This window comes from Gekko japonicus, unplaced genomic scaffold (genome assembly GCF_001447785.1).
Source record: "Gekko japonicus isolate JY-2015 unplaced genomic scaffold, Gekko_japonicus_V1.1 scaffold1072, whole genome shotgun sequence".
NCBI classification, from domain to species: Eukaryota; Metazoa; Chordata; class Lepidosauria; order Squamata; family Gekkonidae; genus Gekko; species Gekko japonicus.
The window spans coordinates 228,863-240,601 of NW_015173154.1; the positions used below are offsets into that span (position 1 = coordinate 228,863).

An 11,739-nucleotide genomic window follows, 5' to 3' on the forward strand; every position below is an offset into this window, starting at 1 on the left:
TGAGTGAGCGATTTGGCTGCTGCATAAATCAGTTTGCTCTGGAGCCTTCTTTCCTGAGTTAAGACAGAAATGTGTGAGCCGGAGGCTAATAAACTGTGAGCCAGCTCACTCTAACTCAGCTTAGAGGGAACACTGGTGTCAACTTTTGTGGTGTCTGGCCAACGTGTTCTTTGGTGGCCAGGTTTCCTTTTGCCGCTAACCAATCCAAGCATACTTGCTTTTTCTTGTGAGTTCTTCTGCGTGACGTGGCTGAAATAAGTCAGTCGCAGTTTTGTGATTTTTCCTTCCAGTGGCATGTCTGGTTTTATGCGCTCCAATACTTGCTTGTTTGTCACCTTCGCTGTCCTGGGAATGCGCAGGAGCCTTCTCCAGCACCACAGCTCAGATGAGTCAATTTTCCTTCTGTCTTGCTTCTTCAGATGAGAATTCCCTTCTTCAGATGAGAATTAGGTTTCTGTAAATGAATATATAGAAGACTGGTGTTAATCTAGATACCCCTTGGTCACTGAAATTAATAGTAAGTTTAAGAGTAACTGATTTTGCTTGGATTTGGACCAAAATGTTCATTCAGCCAAGTTCTCCACTGTTGTTGGGGGCTACAGACCATTGGCAAATAGTTTTTTTTTTTTTTGAAGAGCTGACTGTTGTAGAAAAAATATCAGAGAAGAGCACAGATAGTGGCCAGTAATATTCATTTCTCCAATTGATTTATGGAAAGGATTTTCACGGGTTCTTAAAAGATGAACTGGGCTCCTTCCAACTGGTTAGCTCTTAAGGCAGTAGTCCTTCAGCACGTTTACTGAAACGTTAGTGCTGAAGTGGGTGGGCGTGAGAGGACTCAACTAGAGGTGACCTGGGAGATCTGTGAGAATGAATTCCAGCACATTTGTTTGCTAGCAGAGCCCCACGATGCCAATGGGAAGAGGAGGGAAGGGGTGCCCCCGAGGACCTGCAAAGCTCATTCCTGCCTGGCACCTGGGGAGAGCCAGGTGGGTGTCGTGGGTGAAGTGCAGGCGGACCCTAATCTGGGAGAACCGGGTCTGATCCCCCACTCCTCCTCCACTCGCACCTGGCTGGATGACCTGGGGCAAGCTGTAGTTCTGACAAGAGCTGTCCTTGAAAAAGAGCCGTTTCTCTGTCAAGAGCTCTCTCATCCCCACCTACCTCACAGGAGGGTGTCTGTCTGTGGTGGGGAGGGGAAGGGAAAGGGAGTTTGTCAGCCGCTCTGAGACTCCTTTGGGTAGTGAAGGGCCGTGGGGTATAAATCCAATCTCCTCCTCCTCCTCCTCATCATGGAAAATGTACGTCCAGCAGGAGCCCCCTCCACTGGAGCAGTCCTGGGGAAAGCCTTGTGGAGCTCCTGTGCCATAGTGAGTCTGGCCCTTGAACACAAATATGGGTTTAAGAAATGAAACAAAGGCATTCTGTGTAGTGCCACAATGTAAGGGATGGCCCTGAAGTGTGGAACGGGCAGATGTGCCAAAGGGAACACAAAGTGGGGGGAGGGGCTTCCGTCCCGTAGCTGCTGGCATGTATGAAAGATGCCTGTGAATGTACGTTTCTGCCACACAACGTGTGAGCTGCACTCGGTAACCGCGCTAGGTAGACTAAAGTGCACTTTGGAGAAGCACTGCGGAGAGCAGACAGAGAGCAGAGACGATTTGGTAAGAAAGAGATGAATGTATGTTTCTCGGGAGGTATAGAGCATGGGCCTAAAATGTTCCGTGTTAAAAGCCCTGTTGAGTTATCTTTAAATGACACGGAATATGAATTCTGAAATAGTTATCTGTAGAAACAGGGTATAATTTACCTTCATAATTGCACAGAGGAAATGGCTGTGAGGTGAGAGGAATGTTAATAAGTATTTCTTACAAGAAGAAACTGAATACTTTGGGTGGGTTTTGCCACCCTCTGAAATAGGCATTTCTTGATTATGTTTTGAAATAATTTCAGCAGAAGTTAATAGAAGTATTTGTGCCCTGTTATTTTTAAAAACTGGCTGTAGTATTTTATTCAAAAACGCGTTTGCTATTTTTGGATTTGATCCGTATGTAAAAAGAAGTGTGTGCGCACATAAGTATTTTATTATCTTTATCATGCATGTATGGCTGTATAAAAAGTAAAGATTTTATTTTGAAATGGCTCTTCTCAAAGTGTGATACAAAATTGCCAGAAGGCCTTGGCGAATCGCCAAGACAAACCTTTATGACCCTCCCCGTTTTACCCGGATTTGTTTTTGTAATATATGAGGGGTAATCCAGGGTCATTTTGACTTTGGGTGTAAAGCAGCTTCCTCTTCTTGCATTCTGTTCTGAACTGTCCTGTAGAAATTCCGTGTAATGACATCAAGAGATCTCTCCTAGGTAATAACTCCATTCAGGAGGCTGATATTGTGTGCAGAGAACAGGAAAGAGATGGAGGATTGGATCAGCTCACTGAAGTCTGTACAGTCCCGAGAACATTATGAGGTAAAATTAATGCTTCTGTTGGTACAACTTGTCTTTTCTGTTGAAATCTTTCCACGTTTTCCAAGCTGCAGTAAATGGGAGGAAATAATTATGCTGTATGAAAAACTCTGAAACAAAACTCTGCATGTGTCAGTTAAACTTTTAATAGTTTGTGTATCATTTCTGCATGCTAACCTTTTAATACATGGGTTGGTGGTAGGTTCTGTAGCTGTGTTCTGTATTTGCAAACTTGTCCCGACTTTTCTTTCATTAGACTGCACAGTTTAATGTGGAACATTTCTCAGGGATGCATAACTGGTACGCCTGCTCCCATGCGCGACCAACCTTCTGTAACGTATGCAGAGAGAGCCTGTCTGGAGTGACTTCCCATGGCCTGTCATGTGAAGGTAAAAGTCAGCATTTCCCCCCGATGTTACCATAATGATAAGTGCTAGCACTGAAGACGACAATGTGTCCCATTAAAACCAGTCAGAAGTTTACAATTAAACATCAGTTACCATCACTTGCCGCCTGCTTCTTTATTTTATTAAGAATAAAGAATTTTTAAAAACCTGGTCCAAATCTTACCCTCTGAGAGACGTGATCTAGTAAGCCACGTGCAGAGAATGTTTGCTTACTTTATTTATATCCTGCCTTTCACCCCAATGGGGATCCAAAGCGGATTACATTATTCTCCTCTCCTACATTTTATTCTCACAACAACCCTGTGAGGTAGGTTAGGCTGAGAGAGAGTGTGACTGGCCCGAGGGCCACCCTGCCCGCTTCCCTGGCACAAGGTGGGAATTCAGACCTGGGCCTCCCATATCCTAGTCTGACTATTTAATCACAACACCACTTTAATTAAGCTGGCTTTTAAAGTGTAGCTGAGGAGGTTCCCATCGCACTGTTCCAGGGACGAGGGGAGGGGGGCCTTTGGGGCCCTTGGAGAAAGGACTGCCTGGCATGTGGCAGGCACCCACCGATCCAGAAGGGGAGACTCCCAGAGGGTCCGCAAAGAAATGTAAATCACAGTGAGGGTCCTTGGGCTGTCGCAGTCTGAGATCCACTGGGCTAGGAGGCCTTTTACTGAAGCAGCTGTTCATGTTCACATTCTGTTGGAAGCGTGCACATTTCATAGACCTCTTTCCCACACAGAGCCACCAGGTACATTACACTGCAGTCCTAAGGACATCTTTCCTGGGAGTGAGCCCCACGGAACAGGCCTGAGTCAGATTTTGAGTGCCCCCCCCCCCAAGTCTAGCCTGATCTTGTCAGGTCTTGGAAACGAAGCAGGGTTGGCCCTGGTGGGTATCTGTATGGGAGACCACCCAGGAAGTCCAGGGTTGCTACACAGAGGCAGGCAACAGCCAGCCATCCACACACACTTGAAACTCTATGGGTGTCCGGTTCCCAGTCAAATCACTCTCCACACACACTCTGGCAATGAATGCTTCATTTGGAGATACGAGATGCTGTGGGTTCAAGCTCTTTGTCATTGTCAGGACTGATTTGCAGAGGCGGGATATAGGTAAAACCCTCAAACACCCTTACGTCAGTGTCACTACAGCGACCCCGACAGATATACAGTCACTATCTACTTCAGCCATGCACAGTCTTCTCCAAGGACATTTGCGTGTGAAAGATGTCTTTGGGGCCTCTTCAGGAAATTACCAAGCGATACTCCCTAACTACCTACTTCTCTCATGGCACACACACTCCCCCCACCCCCCAGGAACGCACTGGCAAGCGAGGGCAGTGATACGGATACAGACAATGTGAAAGGCAGGGAAGAAGGAAAGGCAGGGAAGAACGATTCAGTGAGCACAGGTGTCAGATGCCTGAACTTGACAATGGGGTTGCCATGAATTGGCTGCAACTCTGTCAACACCAACATTCTGAGTAGACTTGCTTAGGATTGCTCTCTTAGCATGTTGTTCTGTGATGTGATTTCCTGTGCCCTCTTGGAAGATGGTGGCACAAGATTAGGCGTGGGTATGTCCTGCTGTCTGTGCATTTATTATCAGACCAATCGTATGCTTCTATTTCCCTTTCACTGGTGAAGTTTTTAAAAAGCTTCATTGTAACTGCTTTACAAACATACCACTGTGAAGCTTTCTAAGTGAAAGGATAGCAAAGAGCACAAGACCAGTACCGGGCCCAGAACGAAGCTCTGTGGCACCCCCCACTGGACACCTCCCTCCATCCCCATGAAATGCCATCGACAGCTACTCTCGGAGTGCGCTTCTCCAACCACCTAACTGTCGTAGAGTCCCGTCCACAGTCCTCTAGTTCACCCAGAGGTCGATTCGGGGGGGGATCGCGGGGGATCGCAGTTCCCCCGGGTGAGGTACGGGGGGTGGGGCACATGACGAAGCCCCGCCCCCTGCTTCTGGCCGCCCCGCTTCCGGCCCTCATTCAGCCAGGAGGAGGCAGGAGAAGAGGGAGGGTAGGTTGCTTCCTCCCTGCCTCTCCCCACCCCTGCCTGCCTGGGGCCAGGGAGGGCCTTCGCGGGGCTTCCTGGCACTCCCGCCGGCCTTGCAGGTCCACCGCCGGGCCCCTGATGTTATGCTAATGAGTTCTCCTAGCTCTTTTTCTACGAAACGACCCCTGAGTTCACCCATCAGAACATGGGGAACCCTGTCAAAAGCGTCACTCAAATCCAGGTAAACAACATCAACAGCATTCCCTTGATTCAGTAAGCTTGTCACTTGATCAGAGAAGGAAATGGGGACAAATCTGTGCTGACTTCCCTGGATCACCAAGTTGTCCTTTAGGTGCTCGCAGATCGATCCCTTTCAAATCTGCTCCAGTCTCTTCCCTGGGACGGAGGTCAGGCTGACTGGCCTGTAGTTTCCTGGGTCATCCCTCCTCGCTTTAGTGAAAACTGGGATAACATCTGCCCTCCTCCAGTCTTGTGGCACGTCTCTGTCCTCTGCAAGCTCTCTAGGAAGGTCTTTGAGCACCCTTGGGTGCATGCCATCTAGCGCTCGGGGGATCTGTACTCATTCAGTGCAGGCAGGTGCTTTTCAGCGACCTCTCTGTCCATGTCAACCAGCAGCCTGGACGCCGTGCCATCTCTAGATGAGCCTGTTCTCTTCTTCAGTGAAATTTGACTGCTTTGTTTTTGGTTTATATTGTATTTTTTGTTGTTGTCAACCACCCTGAGCTCTGTGAACTCAGGGAAGGGTGGTATATAAATTGAATTTACAAACAAATAAATAAAACACTCAAAGCTGGGCAATAGAGCCACGGAAGGAATACTCGTGGGCAGGGCTGTAGCCAGCATTGGGGCATTGGGGGCGATGCCCCCTCCCCACTCTGAAATGCCCCCAACCCAACAACCTTGCAAGATAGGCTACCTGTCATTTGCAGAGCTGCCTTCTCCTGAGCCGGGACCTTCTGCCCAAGAGCTGAGCCAAGCCAGAAGGGCCAGTACGGGGAACTGATGCCTGCAGGGTAGGGTGGATGCCGGGCCAGTTCCAGTCCTGTGGTCAGGTGTTTGTTCACCCTCCTCCCCGGCCGGCGTGTCCAGCGTGCAGGCCTGGGGCCTGCCGCACAGAGGCAGCCATAGCCAGCCCACCCAGGGAAAGGGAGAGCAGCCAGAGGGCAGGGTGGATCCATCTTTCTGTGCCATACCTCCGAGGATGCCAGTCACAGCTACTGGCGAAATGCCAAGACCACGGCCACACAACCCGGAAAATCTACAACCGCGAATGAACCCTGGCCGTGAAAGCCTTCGACAGCGTATCTCCACGTTGCCTAAAAGTGCAGCCAGAAAATGGAGAGAGGCGGCAGCAGAAGAGGTACAATCCCTTCACAAGAATGAGATGTGGACACTCACCAAGTTGCCACCTGGGTGCAACGCTATAGGATGCAAATGGGCATTCAAAATTAAATCTAATGCAGAGGGGAAAATGAAAAGGTATATGGCAAAACTCATTGCAAAAGGCTATTCCCAAAAATATGGTGAGGATTACAATGAGACATTTGCTCCAGTAGTAAAGTATCCCACTATAAGAACTTCACTGAGCGTAGCAGCTGGAAAGGGAATGCATTTAGACTTAAAAACTGCAAAACAGCCAGTTTTGGTGTAGTGGTTAAGTGTGCGGACTCTAATCTGGGAGACCCGGGTTTGATTCCCCACTCCTCCTCCACTTGCACCTGGCTGGATGACCTTGGGCAAGCCATAGTTCTGATAAGAGCTGTCCTTGGAAAAGAGCCGTTTCTGTCAAGAGCTCTCTCAGCCCCACCCACCTCGCAGGGGGTGTCTGTTGTGGGGAGGGGGAGGGGAAGGGGAAGGAGTTTGTCAGCCGCTCTGAGACTCCTTTGGGTAGTGAAGGGCAGGGTATAGATCCAATCTCCTCTTCTTCTCCTCTTTGTATGGTGATATTACAGAAGATATTTACATGGACCCAAAAGAGTATTTATGGCCCAAAGCAAGCCGCCAGAGTGTGGAATAAGAAATGTACTCATCAGAGAAGGATTCATGAGAGGCAGTTCCATGTTTGTACACCAGAAAGCTACATAGCCAATGGACATACATTCCAATTTACGGGAATGACATAATACTTTGTTTTGATCAAGAAGGGGGCTGTGATAGGATAATAACCGGTTGAATCAAAATTTGGAAATGAAACTGTCAAACTCAGTACTTCATTTGCCATCTTGGTTTCTGTTCTCTGTGATGCTTTCGCTTTGAGCTGGAGGGGGGGTGAGTGATTGGGGGAAGGAATGTGTGGGAACGAGCTTTGCTAGATGCCTGTAACAATTTCCCAAGTGGCCTCCCGAGGAAGGAAGACGAAGTGTCCTTGAAGCCTTTACTGCCAGGAGCGCTGCTATAGATACTCTGTGTACTTCGCAGGTGGGGGGGGGGAGGAAAGACCACACATCGTGGACCATGGCATGGGGGGGTAGTTTGAAGTGGGTATAATAGTGGGCTTGGCGCCAATGCCCACCAGTTCTGACACACGTTTGCTTACACCTGTATCAACTGCATATCTCAATAAACAAATCTTGCACCTGAAGAGTGTTGTTGGGAGTGAGTATGTATGGGGTTCTGACAGAAAAAACTGGGAGACATCACATATTAACTTGCTATTCAGATAGAAAGAGAAGCTGATGGGATCTATCTCCTTAGCTAGAAACAAAAAATAACTGAGGTTCTGGAGCATTTTGGAATAAAGAGGAAGAAGAGATTGGATTTATGTCCCGCCCTTCACTACCCAAAGGTGTCTCAGAGCGGCTTACAAACTCCTTTCCCTTCCCCTCCCCACAACAGACTCCCTGTGAGGTAGGTGGGGCTGAGAGAGCTCTTGACAGAACTGTCCTTGAGAGAACAGCTCTGACAGAATTGTGGCTTGCCCAAGGTCATCCAGCCAGGAAACCCGGTTCTCCCAGATTAGGAGCACACTTAACCACTACACCAAACTGGCTCACACCAAAGATGCAAAAGAGGTGAAAACACCCATGGAAGTAGGATGCCTGAAAAATGACAGCAGTCAAGAAGCATTGTCAAATAATAATCAATATCATGAGGCAATCAGGTGTCTAGGTTGGATATAAGTGCTGCTATAGGATTTCTGAGTAGGAAAGTTTTTGCACCTAGCCAGGCGGACTGGAATGCAGTGAAAAGAGTTATGCGGTATCCAAAGAGAACAAGCCAGTTGAAGCTGCGACTGCCAGCAACTGCAGATCCAAAACTGAGAGCATATGTGGATGCCGATTTGACTGGCGACATCACTAATTGGAAGTCCACCAGTGGATATCTATTTCAGTATGGAGAAGGGACCATTAGCTGGGCAAGCTGAAAACAGACCATTGTAACACTTTCTTCAACAGAAGCAGAATATGTTGCAGCTGCACAAGCATGCCAAGAGGCTATCAGGATTCGCCAGTCAATTTTAGGCTTAGGACTGGATAAACCTGAACCAGTAACAATATTTGAGGACAATCAAGGATGCATAAAACTCTCACAGACTGAAAAGGTCAACCCATGGTCTAAACACATGGATGTTCAGTATCATCTTCTGAAAGATATGCAGAATCAAGGACTCTTTAACATGCAGTATTTGCCAAACGAAGAAGTGACTACTGATGCTCTCACAAAACCCTTGCCTGGAGACCACCATTGGACTGTTCTAGCAAAATTAAACATGGTGGAATAGTACACAAGGGGTGCTGGAGAAGCGACAGCCCGCTAAGAGTCTAGTTGCTGTAAATACTGCTGAAAGAGTCGTATAGTCCACTTGCACCCTAGGAGGGAGCTGTGGAGCATTCTCTGGTGGTGTTTAGGGTTTATGGAATGGTTTTTCTCTTGCAGTTCGGCCTACCCCTTGTGGTGCTCTGAAGGCCTCTCTGTTGTAGTCAGTTATTGTCTTCGTTGCAAAACCCCCGTTGCAGTCAATGTATTGAAACCAAGCTCCAAAGTGTGGATTGGATTATTCACCACAAAATCTCTAGTAATCTCCCATTCTGGAGGTGGCAATGAGTCCTCCTTCAAAGGCCAAAACAGGCCTGGAAAGGGCCCCTCCCCCTGCCCTTTACTCACAGAGACCGAAGCCTGGAAGGTTGCGGTTGCCTAGAAACAGCCACTGAGGGAATCCATTTTCAGAGCTACAGGCACTCCCATTATCTTTTTTGGGGGTGAGTGGGTTAAACTCCCCAGTTTATTTATTTATTTAGATTTTATATTTTTCTGCTAACCTGGGGCCCTTTTCAGGTTTGTAGAAAGCTCTGTCTTACCTGTTCACAGGTCCAGTCACACCAAATTTAAATATCCAAAGATTTTGCCAACTTGGTTATTAGTATATAGAAGATTCAAGAGGTGTTATAAACGGCTATTTATCTGATGAACGGCTGCCTTTTTTATTCTCATAGTGGGTAGTAGCTATTTTTGGCTTCTCTGCTTCAGTAGCCTTTGATGGGTCTGGAAACCTGTTTTGTACCCAACACTGCCTAATCCAAGTGTGTCTGCAGCCTGGTTTATTTTCCACTTGAAGACTTTCTCCATGAACTGCAGACTAGGGGAGTGGAGTGCTCCATCATGCCCCAAAATACCTTGTTCTATTTCCCTTCCTCTGTTTTTTTTTAAATTTTGTTTTGTGTTTTGTACTGAATATCCTACCTGATGAAGAGTTGTGGAGAGCTCAAAAGCTTGAATACAATCTTCAGATGGTCCTAATAAAAAGGTATCCAAAGGAAGAGCTTGCCTTGCATTAAAGCGTGCATTTTAAGCCGTTCTGGTTTATGTTCTCATGTAAATATGTGGAATCTGTTCTTCATTTTTTTAAAAAAATTCCTGCCGTGCATAAGTGTATTCTTGGAAACAGAAATAACAGGGTTTATGTGATTCTTTAAGACAACTGTTATGTTTCCTAAGAAGGAAAATTACAAGCCCCAGAATGTTGTTCTTGTCAGATTAATAAATTGTGTCCCCCACTCCCGAAGTCAACAAAGACCTATATGAGGAGACCAGCAGTTCTTGGACACCTGCCAACCCAAATTTTCTGGGATGGTGCGTGGGAGGAGGGGAGGCTTGCAAGCAAGAGGCTTTCTGACTGTAAACCATACTCAGTGTTTACATAACACTTTGACTAATACTTTAAGAAGATTCACATCATCTCTGGAATCCTTACTTTCTCGAGAGCCAAAGTTTCACCGAGTGGCTTTCATCTTGCCAAACCTGGGAAGGCTCAAGGGAGACTGTAACACCTTTGAGTACTGAAAATACTCGTCCTATTTAGGAACGTAGCCACTGTGGGAAAAGCCTCTGCTTGTGTTGTGATTCCAGAACTGCTGTCCATGTAAAGCTGGAACTTCCTCGGCCTTTGAATGCCACCTCTGTCTCCTGTAGTGTGGCTGGGATGGCAGGACGTGGCGCCGACAGCAGGGCCACCCAAGAAGGCTGGGCTGTGGACCTCAGTGTTCCCTCTAAGCTGAGTTAGTGTGAGCCAGCTCACCGTTTTTTAGCCTCCAGCTCACACATTTTTGTCTCAGCTCAGGAAGGATGGCTCCAGAGCAAACTGATTTATGCACTAGGCAAATCGCTTGCTCGCGACTTTAATGCCAGTCGCTCATCAGGTAGAATTTTTGCTCACAAGAGGACTGCGCAGCTTAGAGGGAGCCTTGGCTGTGCTTCCATTCCTCCCCTTCTAGAACTCACGTCTCTCAGAACATCACACCTTACGGAGTCCAAACCCAGTACACGTCACCCTGGAGAGGTGTCTGGGTCCCCAACAGTTCCCTGACTATTCCGGTCTGGGGAAGTTCCCTTCACTTGCCTGGGTGTCTTCTGGTAGCCCCTTTGCCCTTCTCAGTGCTTCTGCTCTCCTCCTCCTCCTCCTCCTCCTCCTCCTCCTCCTCCTCGGAGAACGTACAGCCCCTCCGTACCAGCTCCTCAAGATCCTTTCCTAGTGAGTGGATCCTCCTGCCCCTTGTTTGGTACCCTGCTCTCCTTGGTTGTGGCCTCAGTTCTGTCTGAGTCCTGGTGGCAATCCCTCTCCACACACCACAGCTGTGTGGATGAGCCACCCTCGCCCAGGCCACGCTCACCCCACTGGTCACTTTGCCCATTTCCCTGGGGCTTCTGCCCAGCCTTTTCCCAGAGCACCTGGTCTCTTGGGCACCCTCACGCCCTCTGGAGGGGGGGGTCTCCCTGATGCCACACGTAGTGACTTTGGTTCATGAGGGCACGTGTCAGAGGGCCTGAGGGAGTGTTGGATCCCCAGGCATTCGAAATAACTTCACGTTTGAATCAAAGCAAGGTTTATTTCAAAGCGATGGTTCAGACAGGAACAAGAACATTGTTAGGAATAACTACCAATACACAAGCATAGTATATAAGAGGGATTTGAACCATGTTGGGCCAATGAGGCCAGTTCCCGCTGGCGGGAATAGAACTCGTAAACGCGCGCCTATTCCATGGGAATGTAACAGTCCAGTACCATCAACACAGTTTCAGTTCACAGGGTAGATAACCATAACAAGCTTAGCGAAGCTCCAACTCCCCCCCACCAGCTGCACGACCTTGGCCAGTTCCGCAAAACACAGAGAAGCATAATGAAGCAATCTAAACCCAAAAGGGGGGGGGGGGAAGAGCACAAGGCATGTGAAGCAGGTAACCTCAGATACAATGGCAGCTAGCTGACATACTGCCCCCTCAAAAATACACATCCACCTCCTCCCGGATTCGGCGGGAGACCTCCCGGTTTGCCCGGGAACTTTTTGTGAAACTCTCTGAGCATGTAAGGGGCCCAAATATCCCCTTCTTCCACCCATTCTTGGTGCATTGGAT

General features: G+C 48.0%; 1 protein-coding gene across 1 annotated transcript in view; it reads left to right on the plus strand.

The window, feature by feature from the left end:
- Positions 1-11,739, plus strand: part of LOC107119804 (diacylglycerol kinase eta-like) — a 206,573-nt gene that overhangs the window by 91,837 nt on the left and 102,997 nt on the right. Inside the window, exons 10-11 of the mRNA XM_015422396.1 lie at positions 2,364-2,468; positions 2,722-2,854. Of these exons, the coding sequence (XP_015277882.1) occupies positions 2,364-2,468; positions 2,722-2,854 (238 nt within the window). The remainder of the gene's footprint in view (positions 1-2,363; positions 2,469-2,721; positions 2,855-11,739) is intronic.